Source organism: Ilyonectria robusta (assembly GCF_021365365.1).
Source record: "Ilyonectria robusta strain PMI_751 chromosome Unknown BGZ61scaffold_29, whole genome shotgun sequence".
Classification (NCBI taxonomy): Eukaryota; Fungi; Ascomycota; class Sordariomycetes; order Hypocreales; family Nectriaceae; genus Ilyonectria; species Ilyonectria robusta.
Window position 1 is genome coordinate 224,161 of NW_025764463.1, and position 25,653 is coordinate 249,813.

At 49.5% G+C, this 25,653-nt stretch overlaps 10 protein-coding genes across 10 annotated transcripts; 6 read left to right on the forward strand and 4 right to left on the reverse strand.

Annotated features, from left to right (window-relative positions):
- Positions 1-138: 138 nt before the first annotated feature.
- On the reverse strand, positions 139-1,256 carry BGZ61DRAFT_484285 (Alpha/Beta hydrolase protein; the record flags this gene model as incomplete). The annotated part of the gene is made up of 3 exons (XM_046249593.1): positions 139-221; positions 443-599; positions 657-1,256. The coding sequence occupies 3 exons, from the start codon at positions 1,254-1,256 to the stop codon at positions 139-141; spliced, it is 840 nt and encodes a 279-aa protein (XP_046097497.1).
- A 320-nt stretch (positions 1,257-1,576) lies between these two features.
- BGZ61DRAFT_498712 (uncharacterized protein) lies at positions 1,577-3,184 on the forward strand (the record flags this gene model as incomplete). Its single annotated transcript, XM_046251310.1, has 2 exons — positions 1,577-1,588; positions 2,252-3,184. The coding sequence occupies 2 exons, from the start codon at positions 1,577-1,579 to the stop codon at positions 3,182-3,184; spliced, it is 945 nt and encodes a 314-aa protein (XP_046097498.1).
- A 1,088-nt stretch (positions 3,185-4,272) lies between these two features.
- BGZ61DRAFT_498713 (putative ABC transporter G family member 11) lies at positions 4,273-8,398 on the forward strand (the record flags this gene model as incomplete). Its single annotated transcript, XM_046251311.1, has 4 exons — positions 4,273-5,517; positions 5,594-7,561; positions 7,620-8,165; positions 8,321-8,398. 4 exons carry the CDS (start codon positions 4,273-4,275, stop codon positions 8,396-8,398), a joined length of 3,837 nt encoding a protein of 1,278 aa, XP_046097499.1.
- Positions 8,399-8,610: 212 nt separating this feature from the next.
- Positions 8,611-10,858, reverse strand: BGZ61DRAFT_498714 (uncharacterized protein; the record flags this gene model as incomplete). Its single annotated transcript, XM_046251312.1, has 7 exons — positions 8,611-9,044; positions 9,084-9,544; positions 9,575-9,720; positions 9,774-10,069; positions 10,127-10,512; positions 10,566-10,675; positions 10,817-10,858. 7 exons carry the CDS (start codon positions 10,856-10,858, stop codon positions 8,611-8,613), a joined length of 1,875 nt encoding a protein of 624 aa, XP_046097500.1.
- A 321-nt stretch (positions 10,859-11,179) lies between these two features.
- BGZ61DRAFT_430978 (uncharacterized protein) lies at positions 11,180-12,330 on the reverse strand (the record flags this gene model as incomplete). The annotated part of the gene is made up of 1 exon (XM_046243833.1): positions 11,180-12,330. Exon 1 carries the CDS (start codon positions 12,104-12,106, stop codon positions 11,180-11,182), a length of 927 nt encoding a protein of 308 aa, XP_046097501.1. The 5' UTR covers positions 12,107-12,330.
- Positions 12,331-13,406: 1,076 nt separating this feature from the next.
- On the forward strand, positions 13,407-14,201 carry BGZ61DRAFT_538543 (putative short-chain dehydrogenase; the record flags this gene model as incomplete). Its single annotated transcript, XM_046254662.1, has 1 exon — positions 13,407-14,201. The coding sequence occupies one exon, from the start codon at positions 13,407-13,409 to the stop codon at positions 14,199-14,201; it is 795 nt and encodes a 264-aa protein (XP_046097502.1).
- Positions 14,202-14,780: 579 nt separating this feature from the next.
- On the forward strand, positions 14,781-16,853 carry BGZ61DRAFT_538544 (uncharacterized protein; the record flags this gene model as incomplete). Its single annotated transcript, XM_046254663.1, has 3 exons — positions 14,781-14,838; positions 14,891-15,168; positions 15,225-16,853. 3 exons carry the CDS (start codon positions 14,781-14,783, stop codon positions 16,851-16,853), a joined length of 1,965 nt encoding a protein of 654 aa, XP_046097503.1.
- A 148-nt stretch (positions 16,854-17,001) lies between these two features.
- On the reverse strand, positions 17,002-17,835 carry BGZ61DRAFT_366270 (uncharacterized protein; the record flags this gene model as incomplete). The annotated part of the gene is made up of 3 exons (XM_046241669.1): positions 17,002-17,304; positions 17,351-17,543; positions 17,615-17,835. The coding sequence occupies 3 exons, from the start codon at positions 17,833-17,835 to the stop codon at positions 17,002-17,004; spliced, it is 717 nt and encodes a 238-aa protein (XP_046097504.1).
- Positions 17,836-20,489: 2,654 nt separating this feature from the next.
- BGZ61DRAFT_538546 (uncharacterized protein) lies at positions 20,490-21,856 on the forward strand (the record flags this gene model as incomplete). The annotated part of the gene is made up of 4 exons (XM_046254664.1): positions 20,490-20,677; positions 20,730-20,943; positions 20,993-21,144; positions 21,196-21,856. The coding sequence occupies 4 exons, from the start codon at positions 20,490-20,492 to the stop codon at positions 21,854-21,856; spliced, it is 1,215 nt and encodes a 404-aa protein (XP_046097505.1).
- Positions 21,857-24,211: 2,355 nt separating this feature from the next.
- Positions 24,212-25,597, forward strand: BGZ61DRAFT_366361 (uncharacterized protein; the record flags this gene model as incomplete). Its single annotated transcript, XM_046241676.1, has 5 exons — positions 24,212-24,367; positions 24,438-24,542; positions 24,597-24,979; positions 25,051-25,115; positions 25,176-25,597. The coding sequence occupies 5 exons, from the start codon at positions 24,212-24,214 to the stop codon at positions 25,595-25,597; spliced, it is 1,131 nt and encodes a 376-aa protein (XP_046097506.1).
- Between the last annotated feature and the right edge of the window lie 56 nt (positions 25,598-25,653).

Genomic DNA, 25,653 nt, shown 5'->3' on the forward strand with positions numbered 1-25,653 from the left:
CTGAGCTAAACAATTTGCTGGTTCATTTTGATCTTCGTTCTTAATCTTCTTTAATTTTAGGAATGTGACAAAAATTTCGCTCTCAATACTTGGTCAAGCCTTGAAACGATCAGTCTTGACCTCAGCGGAGCAGTAATATCACCATATAGCGTTGTTTAGGATCAGCTGCATTGTCTTCTTCAGTGGTGGGATGTTGTATTCGCCCTGGCTCCTAACATACCCTACTACCACTTTTGCAAGGTGTATGCTAAACATATGGGGCGATAGAATTAGCCGCGCGATCTTGTGCTTTTCTGGGAGTGGAATTCCACAGCTATTTAGCATGGCGGATTTGTATATCACCCGATTTCTATAAGTCTCCCACATGTTTTAAAATGATCATAGATCGCAAATTCTATGTACGTACTGATGGGCTGGCTAGACTACGGATTACAATGCTCACTAATCCAGTCGGCTTGCAAGCACACACCCCGCAAAGCCTCCATTCTCTCGATTTCTTTGCCTTGTGAGTCACCAGGTATGGCTCCCCCATAGTCAACCAGGTTCCAGACGTGACCCTTGAGTGGCTCAATTATTATATCCAAGCCTTGGTATCCATCCTGAGGATTCTGTCAGTACTGAAGCGGGGATTTTCTTTGGATGGAGATGTGCCTCACTTTCTTAATTTCTTCGCCCAGCAACTTTATTTGGGCTAAGAAGAGATCCAATTCGCCAGACATGAACAACGCTTTTGGAGGGAGAATCACCTTCCACCCAGTCAAGGCTGGGAAACCTAGAGGGCTCGCATACTCGCTAACTGGCTGGCCTCCTAGATATGCATCCCGCCACGAGCCCAAGGCCGACCGGTCCAAGCAATCTGATGATATTCCGTGGCACAATGTGCTATTCTTTCGGAGGTCAACCCATGGACTTGCTAAACAGAGAGCAACAATCCCTTGGGAGCTATTGGGACTCAGACGAGGTGAGGAAATCTGCGGATGAGGGCGTGCAAGATGACGAAGCAGGGCGAGGCATAGGTTGCCGCCTGCTGAGTCTCCCATTAGCACTATCGGCTTGTATTGTGCCTGAATATATTCATATGCGGATACGATTTGTTGCAGTGCGTGTGGATATGGGTACTCTGGAGCTAAATCATATTCAACTGCAATTACGTCGGAATGGACGCCCCGGGCACGCAATTCCAAATGCAGTTGCAGCAGATATGACGAGACGGATCTTGGAGAGCCAGAGACAAATCCTCCACCATGTATATACATGATAGTGTGTGTCGGATTTGGAGATTGTATGAGGTGCCAGGCACGGAATTCAGGCTTATGAATCTAGGCAATGGCCCGTCAGTGCTAATCCAAACATGTTGACGAACTATTAAGCTAACATATTCATGTTTCACGCCACCTTCCAGCAATTCAGAACAGTTTCGTAAGAGCCTATTGATATCGATATCGCTCGAAGTCGCAGCCCTGAATTGATGAATTGACAAAGATCTCGCTAGCCTTGTCAACATGGTCAGCGTGGTTCCTCACGACGGGACAGAGGGCCCGATTCAACTTACCACCTAATTGTCGCATTTGACACCATGTGTCGGAGCGTGGGCTGCTTATTACCACGAAGATTAGAGATGAAGGCTACAATTCTAGTCTTCGGGATAATATAGACTATAGAGCCTATGTGAGTATAAGGGTCCTGTTAGATATAAGATGAGGAAATTTACGTTGAAGCAAAACGACAGCCGCCGCCAGCCTTGCACCATTGAAAAATGATCCAAAATCTCTATTCATAGCTTCTGTGGAGAGTTTGAATAGAAGATGATGCGCAGTTTGATGTGGTCGGGCAAGACATGCGGGAAATAGATCGGACAAGGTCGCGCCAGGACGAGGACTCGACTCGTATGGTCCCTTCAAAATTCTCTGCGTTGCACAGCATTTTTCCATGTGGCCGATGTTTCTATCGCATCTTTCTCGAAGTCTCAGGCCATCCGTGTCAACCAAGTTTTCCGTTGACAGAGCGAGGCGAGTCAGCGCCACCTCCACATCGCGTCATGGGCGGGGAAACCGGACGAGCAAAAGGAATGGGGTCTTGATTTGTGTAGGTGCAAGCCCACCATCGTCTCTGATTAGTGACGCCAGCAATCCATTCTTTTAAAGTAATCCCTTTCACTGCCAGGGGGTGGGATTTTATTCCACACTCATACGCCAGATCTCGCCTGATTACTGACTATTCTGTACTCAATATCGAAATGGACTCGCCCAAGAAACTCAAGTCACTCCAAGGCCGCGTGGCTATCGTGACTGGCGCCGGCGGCGGTCTTGGTCGCGAATATGCCCTCCTCTTAGCGGAGTACGGCGCCAAGGTAGTGGTCAATGATTATGGGGGCTCCCTTGACGGTCAACGAGGAACGGTATCACGAGCGGCAGCTGTGGTCGAAGAGATTAAGGCCAAAGGCGGCGAGGCTGTGGCGGATGGCCACGATATTTCTATTCAAACCGAGGTCCACGAGCTTGTCCAAAACACGTTAAAGACGTACGGCACCGTACACATCCTCGTCAACAACGCCGGAACCGCCGGCAAGCCCAGCTCGCACGACAACGTCGATGCAGATTCATTCCAGCGCACGTGGGAGATTGCGGCGCTCGGCACCATTATGCTTATCAGCGCCGTGTATCCCACGATGCAGAAACAATCCTACGGACGCATCATCAACACATCGTCCGACAGCTTAGTCGGCATGGGCGCAGGCGGCGATGGCGGATATGTGGCAGCCAAGGGCGCTACCTTTGGCCTCACGCGCGACTTGGGCAGGATGAGCCATCGCCATGGTATTAAGATCAACGGCATTATGCCTTCAGCCGCGTCACGCATGTCAGACCTGTCGCCAGTCATCAAGCGCATCACGCATCAATACTTTCAGCCACATCTAGTCGCCGACTTCGTCATAGCTCTCGCCAGTGAAGAATGTCCTGTCTCTGGCGAGCTGTTCAGTGTCGGTGGTGGAAGAGCTGCGCGGACAACTCTGGCTACGGTGCCCGGCCATTCGCGCGAGGATTGTCCTGAGGGCTACTTGGCCAACTTTGATCAAGTAATGGGCACGACAGAGAGTTTGTTTGTGCCAAAGGACACCCTAGACCTAGTCTCGTACGCGATTCGACAGGCAACAGGGGAAGATGTTGGCGCAATTTCGCTATAGGAACAACGGGGATTCTAGCTAGGACAATTCCACCTCATATATATATGCATCCCTGAGATAACGTTCTCGTCAACTTTTGCTACGGCATTTGCTGTCATCCACTTTAGCTATATGTATCCCCCTAGTATTGGCTGAGTGGACCCCCAATAGCTGGCATTTATTAAGATTTCAAGTGTATAGACCTGATGCCTGGGCATTTATCTGTTTTACATCCTACAGGGGCTGATTCCAGCTTCGTACCCCGTTACCGTACATAAGCTCTCTAAATTGGCCCAAATTCCTAAAATGACGATTCCACGGACAGTTAAGTAGCCTTCCAAGTGACATATTCACGAATACTGCGGTCATATTACTTCAACGGCATTCGTAAACCGACCCATAGGCCTAACACATGGAACTGGTACAAATAGTGAACCCACACAGTTGACCCCGGAGGCTGACTCGCCAAACTGACTCACCCAACTGACTCGACAAACTGACAATACATGCGTGCACTGTTTTATCAATCTACATCGGTTTGCCACCTCTTTTCGTCCAGGGCTCCGCTGACTTGTACCATGTCCGGTTTAACCCCACCGCTAGGGCCAGTTAGGATCTGCACATTCCGTACTTTGGTGCCGCCTGGGTAACAGTATATGTCGAGGCCAAATCTGTTGTCCAATACCAGTGCTAGGAGCTTACGCACAAGCATGGTTATGACGAGCCAATCCATGCAGATCCAAGTCCCCCGATTCGATATCCACAGACAAAGAGACCCAAGATGGAACAAACGCCAAGCACAAACTCCTTGAGTTCACTACAAGAGAAATTGCTTAATGAAAAGTGCAATGGGTCTTTACTGGGCTTCTCCGGCAAGCGAATTCGTGAGCATCGGCCACCCACTCCGACGACGACATTTCTGACAGTCGATAGATGTATTGTTTGATGAGCTCAAAGTGAGCAGAAAAAAAAGCCAAATAGAAAGCACATCTGCCTTTCTTTCGCATGCTGCTTTTGGTTGGTTTAGCCGCAAGGCACGAATTCATAAACCAGATCCACCAAAACGCTGTCTTCTACAACAACTCAGTGGTGTTGCCTCTCCGGGAGAGATGGTTCTCGTGCTGGGACGGGCAGGCAGCGGATGCACAACCTTTTTGAAAACTGTCGCTGACGGCCCCATCCCCGGCACCGAGACATCTGGGACTCTCCTATATGGCGACCAATCGAGGAAGGAGTTTGTCAACGCTTATGCCGGAGAGGCAGTGTTCTGTGGCGCCGAAGACTTTCACAATCCCACTCTCACCGTGGAGCAGACTCTGCAGTTTGCCTTGGATTTGACGGTGCCAAAGTCTCATGTGGGAGGCACAAGGGAGAAGATTTTCAAAAATGAGGTGCTTGAGAGCCTTCTGGAGATTCTGAATATCAGCCACATCAGAACCACCATGCTCGGGGATGCGAGAATTCGGGGCGTTTCAGGCGGAGAGCGTAAACGCATCTCGGTCGGCGAGGCCCTCATTACCAGAGCAGCCATCACCTGCTGGGAAAATCCCACGCTTGGTCTCGATGCTGCTTCGGCGTCGGAATACATCAAAGCCCTCCGAGTACTCACGACTGTATATGAAAGCGTTTCCCTGGTCTCACTCTATCAGGCGTCCGACACGCTTTACCGCTGCTTTGATAAAGTTCTCATCTTGGAAGACGGCCATGAACTGTACTTTGGACCAAGTGCCAGTGCTCCTGGTTATTTCGAGCAACTGGGTTTTAATCGAATCCCAGGCCAGTCTCTCGCCGACTTCCTCGCCGAATGCGCTGACGCAAGGATGCGATCTTCCCACCATCCATATTCCACGACCGACCTTGCTCGAATATTTCGAGAATCAGTCACCTACACCCAGCTTCGGCAGGAAATGGCCAAATGCCGAGACGAGGCTCGTGACGAGGTGTATCAGCGCCACATAGCAGAGTGCATCGAGATCGAAAAGCGCACCGGTTGGCAGTATGGCCCCAACAAAGCTTCAATCTGGACTCAAATATCCGCAATCGCGCGCCGGCATGCTCAGTTGCGACTGCAAGACCGACTTGGCCTGATTATCAAGAATGTCACTTCGATCATTGTGGCTCTGGTCTGTGGTTCAATGTATTGGCAACTACCCGAAACTTCTGACGGCACATTCACGCGCGGAGGCGTCATGTTTATCGCATTGCTGTACAATGCGTTCTCTGCATTTGCAGAGTTGCCATTGGCGGTTCTGGGTCGACCAATTATCAACAAGCACAAGTCATTCGCATTTTACCGTCCCAGTGCAATGTATTTGGGCCAGATTATTTTCGATATCCCTGTATCAGCGGTCGAGGTATGACAACTTCTTTTCGCCCATTGGGAGCTATGCTTCCTTTGTCTGATATCTTGAAGGCTAACTAGTTTATTAGGGGCTTGTATTCTCTTCCATTGTCTATTTTATGGCTGGCCTACGTACCGATGGCGGATCTTTTCTAATATTCTACCTGTTCATCATTCTCACTCAAATTACCATGGCACTATTCTTCAGGACGCTAGGTTGCGTGTCCAAGACACTTGATGGAGCTCTCAAGGTAGCTTGCGTCCTTATCATACTCTTCGTCCTAGAGTCTGGATATCTCGTGCCATACCGCAATCAGCGCCCATGGGTCCAGTGGTTCGCCTGGGTCAACCCCATCTCATACAGTTTCGCGGGCCTCATGGCCAACGAATTCCGTCAACTGACGTTGATTTGCTCAGATTCGAGCCTGATTCCCCACGGCTTAGGATACAGCGACCTTAAGCATCGCATCTGTTTAGTTCCAGGCGCAGCACCTGGATCGAGATCGGTCAGCGGATCCACCTATCTCTCTGCAGCTTTTGGTTTCAATACTCACGATATCTGGAGGAATGTCGCAATACTTGTCGCCTTTATTCTCGTCCTCTTGATTTTCAACATCATCATCTCTGAGTGCGTCGCTTTCGTTACATCGCCACTGGAGATGGGACCACTTGGAGATAACCAGGTCCCCATACCGGATGAAGAAAGGCCAATTAGTATACGTTGTCCGCCCGAGACTCGTGGCCCTTGTCACCAAGAGGAAACGAGGCATGAAACTATAACCTGGAGTGGTATGGGCTACGCTGCTTTGATTCCTGGGTCCGGCTCGGTCCAGATCCTCCAAGACGTCTCCGGCTACGTTAAACCCGGCATGATGATGGCTCTCATGGGGGCGTCTGGGGCCGGGAAATCTACTCTACTGGATTTGATGGCGGATCGGAAGACGACTGGTACCATCAGCGGGACCCTTCTCGCAGATGGAAAGTCGCCTGATGAAGAATTCCGCAGACGTACTGCCTACTCTCAGCAGCTTGACGTCCACGACCCTTGTCAAACAGTCCGCGAAGCCCTTCAATTCTCGGCATACCTACGTCAGCCCGCGACCGCCAACAAAGCTTCTAAACACGCAGACGTTGAAGACATCATCCACCTTCTCGAGATTCAAAACTTCGCAGACTCAATCATTGGCGAACCCGGCGCTGGCGGCATTTCTCTTGAGCAACGGAAAATGGTGACCATAGGCGTCGAGCTCGCGGCCAAGCCCGATGTTCTGTTTTTGGACGAGCCGACGAGTGGCTTATCAACCCAGTCAGCCATGAGCATTGTGAATATAATACGAAAGCTAGCTGACAGGGGAAAGTCAATCGTATGCACAATCCATCAACCCAACGCAGCTATGTTCGGTGCGTTTTCTCATCTTCTCCTCCTTCATCAGGGCCGGCAAATGTTCAGCGGACCAACGGATGAAGTTGAACAGTACTTTTCACACTATGGATATACCTGTCCTCAAAATTCCAACTTTGCAGAATTCATGCTTGAAACCATTAGCAATGGGGGAAGATCAACGGATGAGTGGGCGCAGATTTGGTCAAATTCTTACCAAAAGGCTCGGATGGACCGAGATATCCGCACCGTCGTCGAAGCCGCACATATTCTCGATACCCCGGCAATTGAGAGTCATCCAAGGCCCATCGATATTTCCAGCCGTCCTAAATTTGCAGCGCAACTCAGGATAGTCTCTACCCGGGCGTTCAAAACTGCGTGGCGCCAACCAGGCTATGCCAGTACTCGAATTATCAACCACATCTCCATTGCACTTCTGACGGCGCTAGCGTATTTGAACACCGGCAGTGCCTATGGCGACTTGCAGATGCGCGTCTTTGCAATTTTTCAAGTAACAATACTGCCGTCTCTTGTCCTCTCTCAAGTGGAACCTGCTTTTGAGAGGGCAAAAATGGTTTTTCAGCGGGAGAGAGATTCAGGGATGTATTCCAAGAGAGTTTTTCTCACAGCGATGTTACTTTCGGAAATACCTTTCACAGTTCTTTGTAGCGGCCTTGTAAGTCATCTCTTGTCGTGACCAAATGGACCACTGGCTAATCAAACGTTGTTCGTAGTTCTATTTGCTCTTGTTCCTCCCGGCGAACTTTAGCACTTCTGCACCCAAAGCAGGCTATGAGTTCTTAATCGTCCTTATCACAAGTCAATTCTCGGTCCAACTTGGCCAGACCATCGCCGCACTAACGCCATCATCATACATTGCCTCTCTTTTCACACCGTTCTTACTCATAACCTTTTCGCTCTTTTGCGGAGTAACCGTGCCACCGCAGAATATCCCTAAATTCTGGACCTGGATCTATCGGCTCAATCCATTATCCTACCTGGTCGGGGGCTTGATTGAGACAGAGCTGTCCGGCCGGTCGGTTACGTGTAAGCCCTCGGAACTGTATCAATTCGACCCGCCCACAGGCATGACGTGCATTGAGTACTTACAAGGATGGCTTGAAACAGCATCAGGATACTTGGTTGATGGGGATTCAAGTTCAAATTGTGGATATTGTCCGTATAACTCAGGTGACGACTACATTTCCCAATTTGGACTTGTTTGGGAGAATCGATGGAGGGACTTGGGAATCTTGAGTATATATCTCGGTAGCACATTGGTAGTTTTTATGCTTGCAAGATTTAAACTACGCGGCAAATCGTATAGAGGTAGCTTAGGAGAATGTCAAAAGGTTCCTGTATTTGATTGCCTGGACAGCGTAACTAGGTAAGAACCCTGGAGGTGAACAAAGAGCGATAGTGAGATTCTTGTAAGGGGCCAGCTAGAGGAGAACAGAAAGCGGGTACTGAGGTCTTTGTGAGGGGTGCTATTCGTCGTCGGCCACTGGAGTGAGATACCACTAAGCTCGCTATTCCGTCAGCATACTTCTTTAGGTGACGCAGGATACCATCGACCACGACAGGAGTCCCTTTGTACGAGCCATTTTTTTTATATTCTATATAAACGTTCATAGTTAGAGTGATGAAACCAGAAAGATGCCCTTCATCGCCAATTCATCGAGGGTCAAGTTATACACACGTGGCACTCCTTTAAAACATCACCTCTCAAACGCCCTGATTGCCAAGTTGACAATCTATTGCGAAGGAGAGCTGCTCAAAGTAAGACCCGTGCCAACCATCCATTTGAATGTCATTAGCAGACATCGGTTGGGAGTTGGATCCAGAGGATAACCAAGGCGGTAGGATCACAGTGCTTTCTGGAGATGGTTCTTCGCCGTCGATTGCCTTTCGAGAACCGACGTACGCCTTTGCAATACAATACAAGGCATTGAAAAGCTTATAATAGCGGTCATAGGTATTAACCTGACAGCTGATTTGCCGCATTATCCCGAGCGTCTCTTCCAGCAGCCGAAGGTCGCTGGTGCTGGAGTATCTGATACAGTGTAGAAAGGTTACAATGTATGGGGTAAACGAGGCATAGGCGTGGACCCTAAGACTCCAAGTTAACGTCCTGTAAACCAGAATGAGCACCAGATAGTCTTACCAATTTGCATACATGGCCATAGCTATAGGTCCACCTCGTGCATAGTGTGTATATGTTGTCGCGTGGGCCTGTAATCCTTTCTGTGCCGCTTCGAAGCAGACTTGGGAGATGGCCTTGGTAGAAGTCGACGAGTTGGAGCCGCGATGAAGCAAGGTGAGAACAGAGTAATATATAACGTCCGTCGGCATGAACGTGCAGTCAAAGAGTTCCTTGCGATACGCCTTGGCGCTATCAATCTGCAGCCAGGCCTCATGCCAAGCGTTAAGCCGTTTAGAAAGCTCGTCCACTATAGCTTGTCTGGCTTCATCGCCGAGTCTGCGGGTCGAGGGGGAGAAAAGCTTCTGGTAGATTTCGCCCTGAATCATTGAAAATTCAACAAACAAAGAAAACGCCGCGTCCCAGGGTGAGCGCCTAGGGTCGTGAGAGTCGACAATCGGCTGAACATCAACATCATAGTCCTGAATGATCGGGGCTCTTCCAAGGCTCAACGCAAGGCTTTTGTCTAACAAGTAGACGTGCCAGAACAATTGACGAAACCTATTTGATTCTTGAGCAGTGGCCCCCGAGACCATGGCTTCCTGGTGATATCCCAAGGTGCAACAATGGTTGGCTGCGGCTGACGCTAGTCTTCTTTGCAGAAGCAGATTGCCATTCATTTGTGCTTTTAACGCCTGTACCTAAAATTAGTCCCGTAAACTCGATGAAGATTGGAAGGGGTCAATACCGCCATGCATAGAGCCAATGCATTTTCATATCGAGGAACAGCCATGACTTCATATGTTTCAATGCCAGCCTCGAAATTTTCCATGCAAATGTTATGAGCATATTCTACCTCCTCAGGGCAAATTCCAGGCTGGGGGAAATGCATGAGCTCGCTTAGAAGAACACTGAGCATTCCGTTCAGAAGAACAAGCTCCCCCGTTTGAATTGGGGAAATGGGAAAATACGCCCGGCGGCACAAGTCTTCCACTTGCGCAAGGTTTTCGACAGGATAGAACAACACCAATATCGACTCTTTATCTACACGTCCGCTTCATCAACTTAGGCCTGACGGGTGGCGGCAGGAAGCATACTCACCTGATACGCAGCGCAACAGGCGAAGTACAAAATCAGAAGGCGGTAACTTCATTTTGGGCGCCTGTTCTGCGAAGGACGGATGTTGTCTGCCAGTTTCCTGTGCCAGTCCTTGGTGCTCCAAGCCGCCTCGCAGAGTAGCGAGCTCGTTGATAACACTAGGCGACAGAGATACGCTAGCTGCATCAAGTTCATCGATTTGGCATGCTAAACGCGTCTGCCGTGTGAAAGAAGAGTTCCCCTCAAAAGATGCAAACTGCTCGTCCTGGGCATCGTATCGCGTTGGAGTCTGTTGGTCAGTGACGGTACTGCGAGGCCTCAGATGGTCACGCAAGGCATTTTCGAGAGCACTTATTCTGTCGGTGAGACTGTCAACGCTCTCATCGCCTCTGGGGAGCGAGAATTAGTGCCCTTGTTCTCCTGTGTGCCGGTGGAACTCTACCTGCTAAGTCCAGGAGTAGGCGATGGCTGTGGAATAGTGCTTCCCGTGTCGGGGCAGGAAATTTTAGACGTGATGCAATTAGAACAAGGACTCTCGCGGTTACATCGTATCTGAAACCGGTCAGCTTGTGGATGGTTGTCCAGCCTGGAGGCTTCGCCTTGGAACCAAGTACCTTGCGAGTACGGCAATTTCGACACTAGATGCATGAGCTTAGCGTCAGGGTGTAGAAACAGCTAACTCTTTCTACTCACGGCTCGTGGGACGACTTTCCGTCTTTGATTTTGGCTCTCCATGATTGATTCTTGGGAACTCAGGTTTGGTTGCCACGTTTGAGTGTGTTGGGGGAGGCGATTCGCTTGTTTATCCAACTATTCCGTGGAACGCGCGCGAAGCGCGGACGCTACCTAAAATCCCACGCGTTCCGCCATTTCGCTGACAAATGCAGATCGTGTTTTCTCTGGTGAGAGAGCAGGTGAACATGCTGCATTAGATTCATGGCCATAACCATCACAGTTCAGGCCCAATTCACTCAACGAGTCATTTGCTAGATCTTACATTGTGAAGAAGAAAATGACAACGAGTTTTTTCAATCTCCTCTCGCCGGTTTCTCTGACTCACTCCCCTTGGCCTGCCGCCTTGGCCTGCCGCATACTAAGCAGAGTTTCAATCTGTTCGTCCACGGACGTGGGTACTATAAAACCCTCTGTATTGCGCGCCTCGTCCATATGATCTCGTACAGTCTCTGGGGTGTAGTCTCCAGTTGAGCAGAAGGCACCCTTTGTCTCCGCGAGAAACACTCGTCCGACGCTGCAGCCATAGCTTGTGATAAACTCCCCAGTAAGTTGACAGTTCTCATGGACAAGCCAAGCACAAACTGCAGAGGTCGCGGAAGCGGGAAATATCTTTTCCATCCACGCACTTCGCGTTTCGTCATCAAGCATCTGCCTGGCCATGGCTGTGTAAGCTGTCGGCCCTAGACAGTTGACCAGAATACCGTGGGCAGCGCCTTCAATTGACAGGGACCTTGCCAGGCCAAAAAGAGCCCCTTTGGAGGCAACATAGGCTGCGTTGTCGGGCATCCCGAAAAGAGACGTCGAGGATACCATCACCACGCGACCATACTTTTGCGTCTTCATGTGAGGCCAGACAAGCTGGGTAAGAACCCAAGCACCCAACACATGCACCCCCCACATTCGAGAGAAATCACTGTCGGTGAAATCAGGAAAACTCTTCTTGATTTCAATGCCCGCGTTGTTGATTAGGATGTCAATGCGGCCGTACTTGTCGATGGCTGTTTTGAGTATAGCTTCTGCAACCGTTCGCTCTGCAATAGATCCAGCCACTGCGACTGCTTTGCCGCCGGCATCTCGGATATCCTTGGCCGTAGACTCTGCGACGTCAGGAAATAGGTCGTTGACAATGACAGTGGCACCTCGGCTTCCGAGCAACAAGGCATGCTCACGCCCCATTCCCTGACCGGCGCCTGTGACGATTGCAACTCGTCCATTGAAATGAAGAGGTTGAGGTGGATTGGAAGACATTGTGTGAGTCTAGTATAGATGAAATCCTAGATATTGCGATGGATGTGGAACGGATTTGTCAATGAATACAGGATGGCATAAAGGATGGGCGACCTGATTGTGGCTGTATAAGGCCTCGGCAAGACGGACTGCAAAGAAACCCGGCTCTTGTATAATTTTTTGGAGTGTGTCATAACCTGGAGTCTGCAATGCACCCGAGAACCCGATAGTGTCACAGTCTATCCAAATGAGGCACCGCGCTCTTTTTGGTTGTTCTTAGTTTGATCTGGTTTAGGGAGTAAGAGCGGATATTAAAATTATTCTTTTTCTTTGAGGAAAATTTAGTAACTACTGAAGTGCTGATTTTAATGAGTGAAATCTAACAAATCTTTCAGGACGAAAACTCAGCGATTATATATAAATAGCATTTGAAATAGAAGAAATTTATAGTAATAATAAGATACTAAATATAATACTCAATATTTAACTCCATCATTTATTAAAATGACTTCCTTCTGTCTTATATCTCAAGCTCTCTCCCTTAAATCTCATCTGTAATAACTATCGAGCTCGGAAGCAGCTCTTGGCGCTAAAGAATCTGTTGAAGACTAGAGAGCTCATCCAACGCCTTCCGCGATTTAATGCGTCAGTTGCCTCAAACTCCTCTTTTTTGGCCCCCAGGATCGCTTGCCATCTGAAGCAGGAATCACCTTCCAAGGACGTAAATAGCAAACCCGATAGACTGTGCCACATCAAGTCGCCGCAGCAGTGGGATTTATCCTTCTGGCCCAAATGATTTTTCAGAAGCTCTTCAAAAAAAAAAGCAACCCTTTTTGAAATTGATTAATAATTTTCTTGTCGCTGGAAACGCTTGGAACGCAGGGTGTAGATGGAGATTTCAACCCCCACGCATCGCGCGGGACACATGGAAATGGATGGGGATGGTAAGGGAAGACGTGAGAGAAGGCGCGCGATCCGTGGAGAGAAGTCAACGGCTTACCAATTCGGCGGAGTACATACCGGACCATATCATCAAACCAGGCGAGGAAAGCCCCTAGCCTCTGGTCAGATCTCCGCGCGCACGTCGTAATCGCGCGGCATTGCGTTTTCGTATCAAAAAGACTTACCAATACAGACCGCAAGGTGCGGACTTAGAGCGGAGAGCCCCATTTTAGGTCATATCTAGATTTGATTCGTGAACCATTCGGTACCTCTCTGATATAAATATTTTACTGAACGCAATTCATTAGGATGTTTACCCAGTATCACATCACATCGTTACTGTACCTTGTTTATTATCCAGCTTGTCTACGCCATTTCAATGTCTTCTTTTAAGTACATTCACAAACTCCGCGGAAACCGCATTCTGATTTTCGGCGGGAGCTCTGGCTTTGGATTTGCTGTCGCTGAGGCCGCCATCGAACACGGGGCCAATGTTGTTTTATCCGGCTCCAATGCAGATCGCCTAGCCCGCGCCGTCGCGCAGCTCAAGACCTCTTACGGAGATGTCATCAAAGACGATCAAATCGCAACTGCTGTTTGCGACCTCGCCAACGTTGACACACTTGATTTGCGACTCGAAGAATTGCTCCGCGACATAACGAAGGGCGGTGACATCAAGCTGGATCATATCGTCTATACAGCGGATGATGCGCATCGTGGTCCCGGTCTCACCGACATCACGCCAGACGACATTTTCAAGTGGCTGCGCCTTCGTTCATACTCAGCGTCGATTCTAGCCAAAGTCCTCGCAGGTACTGAATACCTCTCGCGCTCGGCACACGCATCGCTCACCTTCACAAACGGAGTAAGCGGCCACAAGCCTGTGAAGGGTTGGGCAGTTCCTGCGATGGCTGGTACGGCTTTGGAGGGTTTAGTCAGGGGTTTGGCTGTTGATCTCGCTCCCGTCCGCGTGAATCTTGTGTCTGCAGGACCAGTTTCCACTGAGATGCTTGCTACGCTTCCTCAACAGTACATTGATATGTATACGGAGCAGACTCTTCTCAAGCAAATCAGCAAACCAGAGGATATAGCAGAGGCATATGTGTACATTATGAAGGACGGTGGGATCACTGGTTCCGTACTTGTTTCTGATTGCGGTCGCTTGCTCGCGTGAGTTATCTACAAGATTTTGAGAGAAAGCTTTAGAGATCGGTAGCTTTAGAAAATATAGAGCTGCTTGTGTGTGGCACTAAATTCCTTGCTGGTCTAATTATGCGCTGGGATCTGGAAGACGTTAGTAATTTCAGTGCAAATATAACTAACAACGGTATGTTTTCCGATATTTCTTTCTGGAATTCCGGCCGGGGATCCATTACTGGCGATTTTGAGGCTAGGAATCATATACTAACCAAACTGAATTATGGTTACTCAACCAACTTCCACCGTCATGAAGCAGATGTACCGGTCGGGTTTACTTTTGCAATTTGTAGAAGATAAACTGCTGGAGCCCGATCCAGTTAGGGGTAGGCTAACGCCCTTTCTCGCCTCTTCTTTCTGAAATAGCAGCAACACTATTCCCATCTTCCTTTATCAACAGTCCAGGGGAGACCTAATGTCTCAGTCAACCCACCGGGTAAGGAATGCCCCGCTCTTTGAGTGACCGCCTCTTATTAGTCAGCAGCGATCATGATAAAGAAACCATGTTCGGCCACTAAACAATTTCCTCTTCTCCAACATCAAGTGGGAATGCAACATGGAGTCAGGCCCATCCCGCAAGCGCTTACGACGAAGCACTCGGAGCTGCTATCAATGTACGCTTAATTGCCTTGGATGTGGCCTCACTCTCGGCTAACACCTCATCAGGTAGAAAGCGCAAGGTCAAATGTCAGCTCACCGATGAGGACGTTGAGACATGCGCCGAGTGCGTGAAAAGCAACATTCGATGTACCCTTCAACAACCTGAAAGTGAATTAAGCAACGACAGCTCTCCCGCCCATCCCAATAAACAGGACCATGAGCTGAGGCTGGAACGCATTGAGCTGCTTTTGAATAGGCTGGTTGAGGCCCAGCAACCGTCCCAGTCGGTTTCAGGCTCACTCGCTCCCGAGTCAACTGTTCCGTCTTCTCTTTGGAACGATTTGGTAGGTTTCACTAATGAAATCTAAGTTCAAATTTCCAACTACTTACATAATATTAGTTCCTTTATCCAACAACTGATGGAACTCTTCCTCTCGTCGCCGATCACAGCCCTGTTCTGCCGGATACACCAGATGCTAAGCAGTTACTCGTGGCCCTTCTACCATCTGCAGAAGATGCAGTTTCCATAGTCACAAACACTACCGCTTGGCTCTGGGGTGCGGAAAGCCCTCCTGGTAGCGTCCTGAAGCCGAGCGACACACTCGAGCTTCTCGACATTACTGCCATTTCGAAAGGCAACGCCATGCATGTCGCTAAAACATTGCTTCTATTTGCGCTATATATGCAACAACTCCCAGGCAATTTCGACGTTCAATTTATGCAATCTCAAAGCGTCGGAAAAACCATTGAAGTGATTGTCGAGAGAGTCAAGTCATTCATCCTTTCCGACGAAGATAAGGCATGCTCATTCGACGGCATAGAATGCTTAACTCTACTAAGTTTAACTCAACTCAACGACGGCGCGATTCGAAAGGCGTGGATGAACTTTAGGAGAACCCTTGATATAGCACGGTTGAAAGGGCTCCGGAATAGCTTTTCACTCTCCGCACGCAACTCGACTTGTAGCGATATCGGCCTTAGTCGGCGCCTGTGGCTATCTACTGCCTGTGGCGACTGCTACTGTAGCCTTCTCCTCGGCCTTGAACCTGGAATCGGTTACGCGCCGTTTGGTCCTGACGACGATGCCTGGAACGATCCGCTCTCCGACGGTGAAGCCAATGTCCAGCGCCGGATTTGTCTCATTGTGGCACGCATTGCCCAGCGAAACGCCGCTGGCCTTCATCAGGACCGCCAAGCCTTCCAAGAAATAGATGAAGCATTGAACAGATTACAGGACTCATTGCCGCCTTCTTGGTGGAGGGTCCCATCCTTTAGTCAAGGTCGATCTCTTGATTCGTCGAAAGATCCTAATCGTCTTATATGCCAGTTGTGGTTTTTCCAAGCCCGAATATTTGCGCACATGCCCATTGCGTTTGGAAGGACTATGGATGACTCGTCCACCAGCCTCCAACACTGTATGGAGGCATGCAGGATCACACTTCATCGTTACCTTGGATTGCAATATGCCAAGGATCAGCTGTCCCGTTGCAGATCCGTCGACCAGTCGGCGTCTGTAGCCTCGATCGTTCTTCTCCTTGCCAAAGTACAGCATCAATTTGTCAACATGGACTCGACCGCTTCGAAATATGATTCAGACCGGGCCCTGCTTGAGCAAGTCATCGACTGCTTTGAGGCAATTGGACAAGGGTGCGTCAGGGAGTACGTAGCAAGACAGAGTGCTGAGATTCTCACCACCCTGTTAGACATTGCTGCAGACGCGGAAAACGAATTGTTTAGAAGAAGCAACCCCACCTCTGATTCTAACACTTCCTTGACAACCGGGACACCTGTCGATTTTGCTGTCGCCATTGAATTCGATGCAAGCATGGCTAAGTCTGGAATGGAAGATGTCATCACGTCTTCCATCCAGCCGGCACTTGACCCAGATAGTCCAGCCTCGCGCCTTATCAGCCTGTTTTTCGCAACCAAACGATCACCGTCGGTTGTGTCAAAACATACCCAAGGGCTATCACAAATACAGGCAGGACTTGATATTGATGATTTAATAGATTCGACTGGGCTGGAATAATATCCTGTAATTGAGATTGACGCTTCACCATTATTGCTTTGCCATCTTGCAGACGTACTTGTTCTTTGATGACACCGTCTTGTAGAAGGAAAAGAATCGGGCACAAAATATCCACACAAGTCTTACTGAGGCCTATCCTCAGCATTCACTAGGACTCAGATCCACCGTTTTGGGATTTCAAAAGCTCCCGTCCTTTTCTCACGATGTGCGCATTTTCAGTGATAGAGTCCTCTCCCTTGCCATCGATAGCAAGATACGTCATGAACGCACCGAGTTCATCAATTCGGATGGACCAATTTTCGCCCATCACCGCCCCCATCGCAGTAAACACGCCAAGCACGCCACTACCCATCACTTTCTTCGGTACAACTCCTCCTGGCTTAACGATGAAAGCCTCCCACATACTTGCATGTTTCTCTGCAAATGAAAGTGCTCTTGTTTCAAGCAAACCCTAAAATAATGTTAGATCTGGAATACTCATAATAACTAGACCGTACCTTGATCTTGCGTGGTTTGTCTAGGAACCACAACTTTTGCTCTTGGTTTTGGCGTACGAATTTGCCGCCCAAAATGACGTATCTGAATCGCGATGTGATGTCTTTCGTTTCCAACACTCGCGCCATACTTTCTTGAAAGGCAATGGGATACTCCAAATCGACCGCAACGCTGCCATTGTAGGATCCCATATTCCTAAAGACAGTCAATTAGTAGCGAGTACCTAAATTATCGCTGCGAAAGCCGCGTATTTTTCTCAAACCCACCAAATCATAGCAGCGGCGTCTGCGTGTGCTTGTAGTACATCTTCCGGCCAGGCTGAGAAATCTTTGATAAAAACAGACTCAAGCTTCGGGTGGCCAGATACTTGAGCTGAAAGTTCTCGACGCACAAACGCGACGACGCTCGATATTCTTGGATGAGCGAGACACTGAATGAGAACTTCGTTCCCAATCATTCCACTCGCACCAACAATGAGTATTTTCATGGTGGCGAGAATAGAGGGTTGAGAATAGTGAGGGATGGTACGGGTCAGCGGTAAGCGGATGGACTAGGGCCTGATCAATGACAGTTTCCAGTTCAACAAAAGGGCCTTGCGATCTCATATATACCTGCGGGAATTCAAGGATTAGTCACAGCGGAGTTGTACGAATCTTAACGGAGTTGAAAACTCCCTTGGCGGAGTTTGAGACGTCCCACTGCTGTCGGCCGACTCGGCCGACAGCGTGAGACCATCGTTAGTCATCACTATTCCAAGGAGCAAAAGTTGTAATAAGCCAAAGTGAGCCAGAATAAGCCAAAGTAAGCCAAAGTAATAAGTCAGAATAAGCCAAAATATTGAGCGACATACTAAAGGTTATAGTTGCGTTGGCCGGGCCAGCTTCAGGAATGCTATTGTCGGGTGCACTGAGCACGTCCAGTGAAAGAAGAGGTCGCTGCAGACCCCACAGCGCCGGCGATTTAGATTTACATTCCTCAGATATACCAACAAGAATTTGCACACTACTCGACATGCTGCTGTTCAAGGGCATTCCATTTGCACGTGTGAGTGTGATTGTGACGCAAGCAAATTGGGCGACGGTGATACATCACAGTACAAACGCGATGTGTTCTGAACTCACCACTTCTTAGTCAATGGAAAATGAAGACTGAGGTCACATCTAAACACCGTGGCCGAGAACCGCCAGTAGCCTCTCTTAGGGTGAAATGGTCACCTGTGTCTAGTAACGCGCCCCGGTAGTTGCTAACAATCCGTCAACAACCGCACCGGGGCCTGCAATTCCCGAATTCAGAAGCAAGAAAGTCCTTGACAAAGATGGCAAAACCCACAACTCCAATGAAAGGCAACATCCATACTCATACATCAAGAGCGCTCAGTCTACGCGCGTCAATCATAGCATGGTCAGAACTAGTGAAATTGTGATGAAAGTGCAAGCGCTAGAGGGAGCAATCATGCTGAAGAGACTCAGCACCGTGCAGGAGAACGGACAGCAATCATGCGGCCGAACTGACGGTGAGGACCAAAACAACTTGTTAAATGCCAAGAAAGAACAACCAAGCAGAGAGCAAATGAACAAGCCTGCGAGGCGCCTTGAGTGCCAGGGGTAGGTCATTCCATCCAGTGACCGGCCAACACATATGTACCTCAAAGCAGGCTGGTAGTGAAGTTTGTAACAACATTTCTCTGGGGAAGACTCTGGCCGCAGCATAAGCTGTTCCTGAAAGGCCGCAGAATGGCCAGAAGATTCAGACATTAGGCGTATTTTAAAGTGCCTAGTAAGGCCTCGAGTTAAAGACCACAGACGCTGTGGCAGTATTGCAGGAGGTGGGGGCTGCAGGACCTTGGCTCGGCAGGCAATGGCCACACTTAGAGCAGACTTGCAAAGCCTTGGAGGAGGAAAAATAAGCTGCGGCTGTCATTCATTTTTAGAGGTTCGCGTAAAGAAAAGCCCACTTGCTATCGCTTCTTACCTGCCGACTGTCTTCAGCCTCTACTCTCCCTGCTGTTTTCCCACCGCCTTTCTACCACTGGGTTCGGTTGACGTAGGAATGCTGGGTTTGAGACAAGCAAGAACAAGAATAAGGCAACGAACCAAAGAGCCAACTAACGATGCAGGCTGCGGCTCACGAGGTGGGCTTAGGTCAAGGAGGCTCGGCCCGCTAGTTAGTCCCTGTCAGTCTTGCAGCTGTGGTTCGACAGGCCGCTCTTTGATTGATTGTGCATTTTGCTGTTGGTTGTGTTGTTTTGCGCAGCGCTTATTCAGACTCTCGCTTGCGTCCTAGTCTCTTACATTTCGCCCCCAATTTCTGCGGTGCTGAGCTTCTAGCAGCGGCGCAGTCGGGCAGCAGATTTGGGGACATGACGGGACGAGTAATGTGCAGAGGTTGAGTAATTGATGGGGAGTGCGAAGAAGAATCCTGAAAGCCACGATGTGCGCTGTAAGAGTCCGCAAACTCTCACCAATGCGTTGTCCCACAGCTGAGACTTCTTCCCTACATCTACCTTATCTCGAAGCCTCGCAATTCATGCAGGTCAAGTCCTGGGCCCCAGGACGCGGCATTTTCTGTACGCGCTTACCGGTCCCCGAACGAAGAACTGAGGGCATACACAACGGGAATTCAAACGCGTAAGGCTGATTTTGAAATGGTGCACCATGCTTATCCAAAGGATCGGCCACCACCCGACCAAGTGCACTGCAACGCCGCGTTGCGACTGATTATTGGATTGCGCCACGAAATATACGGGGCTTGGGTTTCGTATGACGGTCCAGCTGTCTTATCCCTGCAGGAATCGCGCGTGGGGACGAATCACAGGGACGATTTGACCAGAAATAGCACCAGGACGGTCCCAGCCTCATTGACGGCGCTTAGGAATGCATATGCAATGTACTCCTACAAGTTGGCCATGAAACGAGTGCACGAGTAACCAACGCAAGATGGGTTCCCAAGTCGCGGCCATTGCGTGCTGTCCGTCTAGTATATCTACTCTGCTTCTGCTGTCAGTTTGTAGATAGCATCAACATCGACAAATTCCATTCTTCTCCATTCTTCTATTCCTTGGATTGATTCATTCTCCCTTCTTTTCCGTTGATTCATTCGTTTGAGTAATTCACTGCTCTACAATCCACCACTCTACTCAACATGCATCCTCAACTATCTGGATTGATTTTGGCGCTGCTGACGGCGGCGACAACTGCAAGGACCATTTATAGGTTCCCCCAAGATGATGTCAAACTCACCCCATCAGTCCCGACGGAGCTCGTCCGCAGGGATCTTGATCATACGGAATCCTTCAGCTGGTCTGCGGTAGATTCCTCCATCATTGACATGTGAGTGTCCTTCTCCGGTCCTATGATGCTTCACTAACGGACATTATTTTAGTGATGTGAGCCCAAACAACTTGGAAGTCAACTGCACCAGTTGTCAGCTTTCAGGAAGTGTTCGAGCACAGTTTGACGAAAGATTTGATGTTTGGAAATCAGATCTCAAAATATCTTTCTCTCAAACCACAGCCCATGTCGATCTCAACATTCTCGGTGGTTCTGGCAGCGAAGTGACCGTTCCCTTGTGGAATATCGGCGGCATCAGTGTACCTGTAAGTCTCTTAGCCAAGATCATGGCTAGGTGCTGACTCTTCATCAAAGGGCGCTCAAGCCACGTATGGTCTCGGCTTTTACATCGAATTGGCGATTTCGGTTCTCGGCGACCTAGAGGCGACAGGTGGTTTCGAGTTTACCATCCCCGATGGATCATGGATTGCTGCAAGCTTGACTGGCGATGTTGTTGACGCCAATTTGTGAGTTGCGGTGCAATCACCTCTCAAATTCGTCACTAATAATATCCTAAGCGACGGCGCAGAAAGCCAAATGCTGGCATGGGATGTCGTTCGTGGCTCCACAACACTTAAGGTTTCGCTTCGGCTACGTTCCGAGCTTGGTGTGAATACTAAGCTTGTTGGAATTGGGTCGAGCGCCGTAGTGGGCGTCTATCTCAATCTCTTCGAGACCGTCATCACTCTCGAAGATGATGACAACAATGAGACGTGTGCGCTTGAAGCTACAGAGTCCTGGAACATCAACGCCGGGGCCTATGTCGAAGCTGATGTTGACCTCGACAACTTCACTTTGGACATTGCTCCCACCAAGTCGACTACAATTTTCACTGGTCCAACTTTCACTCAATGCCTAGAGGAAATCACGTCAACCGACGGTAGTACACTCTCAATGAGTACCCCTGTCTACGCTACTCCATCCGAGACAGGACTCGACAGTGGTCCTGTTGTCACGACAACGCCAGATTGTGAGGAGGTTGATAACAAAGCCAGCGTCACAGAAGCAACATACGTCACCGAAACTGCATACGTCACGACAACGCCAGATTGTGATGAGGCTGACAACGAAGCAAATGTCACGTACGTCACTACAACTGTATACGTCACCCCAACTTCAGTCTGTGAGGGGTTCATCACAGCGACGCCTTCTCTGAAAACAGTTGTACACTACGACTAGTGTCATATTCCTGCATGAAAGGTTTGCCAAGCACATGGGGCTGGATGGCGCAATTTCTGAGATTAGCTATGGTACGCCTTCATCAATTTATGGTTCGTTTTTCTACTTGAGCCTTTGTACAGCGGCCTTGGCACGACCACACAGCTGCAATACCCAGACAAATGTCAACGATGTACAATCTTCTCCACTGTAGCATGCATCCACACGATCGTACTATGTAGGATATCTGTAGGAGTGAACAGTTGCTATTACTCAGTCTTGGATGACTGACTCTTGTTTTACTGCCGTGTTAAATTCAGGACAACCCACCGGTAAGCTGACACAGATCTGCCACGTGGATCCTTGCCAAGAGAAGTCCCATGAAGTGGGCTCAACCGGCTCTGGGCATGGAAATAGCTACGAATCGGTCCGAAATGACTCTCGGCCAACCTGGTCAGCAGAATAAAACTGCACCACGCAAACTCGGTGAACCCGCGCGAGTAGCGCCTCTATCGTCTCCATATTTCCACTGATAACCGCAACAAAGTCATAATTAGCTAATTTGATTGGTCCCTCCTGTTCTTACGGGGTCGATGGCGTCCGTGACTTGACCGGGTGGTGACGGTGAATTAGCATGCACACGGAATATTCCGTCGCCAGGCACAATGTTCCTATTGTATAGCCAACCCAGGAATTAGAGTGACGGGTTAGTATGACAGAATGGTCTAATATTCTGCCAGACTGCTAATTCCCGATAAGAGTGCATTGATGGGCCTTTGCGAGCAAGTTTTGGTTTTGAAGTAATTGACACTGGTTAGTTGGTGCTGCGAACCAGTTCCCGCCCCATTGAGCGCCATGCACAAGCGGATGTCATCCAGTACATTTATTTTGGTTTCGTAAATAAGTAGAGTAAGCTGATTATCCCAAATGACTCCATCTGACGCGGCCAGAGTGGAGTGTTGGTATTTGTAATTTTGTCATGGTTGTATAGGGTAGGGGACTCGGCTTCTTCAAGTGCCGTCTAGGAGATAAGCTAGCCTTACAGCTAAGCCAAGGTGTCAGGGCACCATAAAATCTCAACGGCTCCGGTCCAGCGCTGCATGAAATGTCGGGGTGGCCAATTGTATTCCGCGTATCTGTGGATATCACAGAATAAAGTGGGATCCTTCACACTAAGCTGCTCGGAGCCGTTGAGGATGTTACGGTACATCATGGATGTGCACTGGAGCTCTGCATTGTGGAGCGTTCCATTTCGCTGGCTGACAGACTTGACACAAGGCAAGGGCTGGGAATCTGCCCACTGTATTTGCAGGGGATATCCATCCCTCTAGTCCCCACAGTAGAAACCGCGGATCCTTGGCGACTCTGACTGTGTCCGCGGTGTCTTGACGGAGGCCGCGGACACAGCTGCAGGTCAACATGGCTTGGAGTGGAAGATGCAACGCACACACGAAGGGCCTGGGTCGTCTTAATAGCAGTTTGAATAATGAACAAACGGAAATTCCCGCAAATTATACCAAAGATGTCATTTAAAGCAAACGTTGATATACCCCTGAGCAGCCATTGGCAAGCTAAGCCTTGACTTAGCGCACTATTAGGGGCGTTTCACCAGCCCTCAGCCAATCTTTCGTCAAGCACATCAAGCACATGATCGACACAGACCCAAGGGGGCAGTACACGCCAAGTGATATGATCTTTCAGCCGGGGGCTTTGGCATGAACCGGTTTGCCGGTCGGACATAACGCCCTCTGGTTCGGACCCGCTCCTGACCAACTCCTTACCAATGCTCCGAAGTGGCTGCATCCTGGTCGGAGGACATCCCCAATCCAACCAGCACTCGCACTAGCATCATGGTGCTTCCCAATGCGATCATATTGCGTATATACTAGCCGGCGATCCCTCGGTACGAACCTAAGCGATCAAACCCGCACAGACGGCCTAGTCGAGGATTTCTCGGAGCTTTCTCTTCGCTCAGGGGCAAATGTTTAGGACCGGGAGTTAATTACAGGGTTCCAACGCAGGAGTTAGTTTCGGCACCTGGCCAAGGCCTCCCATTGCTGCGTTGCCTCGGCTCGTGAGTGCTCTTGACACCTCCCTACAGGGGCATCTCTCCCACGTTTGTCCATCCTGTTTGGGCCTCTTCAACCGGTTGCCACCGCGCCGGCAGCACCGCAAACGTCGCATAGTGCCACTTATATTACCCCGCGCCTAAGGGCCCTTCCCATCGCGACAGATAACGGCGTCGGGGCTGAAGAATTGAGTTTCACATAAGATGCCCACATCTCGTAGACTACCGGACTGGTAGGACTCAGGAAGGCCTCGACGCTCTTGGAATCTGCATGTGGTGATTCTACTCACGACGACAATTCGCCTGTCATGGCAGCAACGATCGAGGATAGAGGACCGCAGCTCTTGGCGGTCAATGTGACCTTTTTGACTGCCGCTCTGATCTCCATCATCTTGCGATGCTACGTCCGCTGGTTCATGGTCAAGGCATTCGGAAAAGATGACTGGCTCATGCTTATTGGAACGGTATGTCCATCTCCTTCTCGCGTCATCTGTCCAGGATTCCCTCGCCGAATCTAACTCGGTCAACCCTTAGATCTTCTTTACCTTGTACGCCTCTTTCTCGACCAGAGGCATCCACTTCGGAACTGGACGCCACCATGCCGATCTCGAAACGGAGAATATCCAAATCGCCATGATGGTAGGTTAACCCCATCCCACGACTTGCCTCGACCCCGCTATAACTCTCATACAGTGCTGGTGGTTTTGTTATCTTTGGTACTCCATGGCGATGATATCGTGTAAATCCTCCATCGGCTTCTTCTTGCTGCGATTCACCACGAACAAGCTCCAAAGATGGACGATTTACCTTGCCATGATGTCGACTGCGCTCTCTGGTGGCATCTTCTTCTTCGTCACGCTGTTCCAGTGCCACCCTGTTGCATATTTTTGGAACAAGACTCTGGACGGAAAGTGCGTCAACGCCGACATCATTATAGCCCTGGCAACTCTCTACAGCGTCTTCGCCGTTATTTCCGATTTGATATTCGCCCTTCTTCCCGGAATCATTGTATGGCAGCTGCAACTCCACAAACGAACTAAACTGTCGTTGATACCTCTTCTGGCCATGGGATGCGTGTAAGTCACACCTTGCTGCACTCTTTCTAGTGCTTGACTCCGGACCTCTGAAATACTAATGACAGACATAGCGCAAGCTCGGCAGTGATTGCCCGCTTCCCATACCTACCACTGTTAAAAAAGCCAGATTTTCTCTGTATGTTTCCACTCCTACGACACTGGGCTGTTTATGGGACAGTGCACTAACTACTGCCAGGGAACACTTTGGATGTTGCAATCTGGTCCACAGTTGAGCAGGGACTGGCTATTACTGCTGGCAGTCTGGCAACCTTACGGCCACTGATAAAACTGGCAGCATTCCGTCTCGGACTCACCAGCAAGCCTATATCACTACGCCCGTCAGACTACGGGTCATCACCGCGCATGCCCGGGTCTAGCACCCAAAACGGCTTCTCTTCACGCCAAGCCTACACCCTCTCATCCGTCAGTCGTGAGGAAGCCGCTGTTGCGAAGAAGACTGGTCTCAACTTGAGCTCTTCAAGCGAGTCTAACGTTGGTATCAAACGAGAGACGAAATGGGAGGTCAAGGTGTCACAAGCGGGAACCAATGAGAGCGAGGAGGAGCTGCGATCCCCAAGGGTATGGATCAACAAAGGAGGGAGTCACTGGGAAGAATGAAGGCAAGGAGGGAATGGAGGTTATAGTATCCATTGTGTATGCCTGGTGGGTAGTCC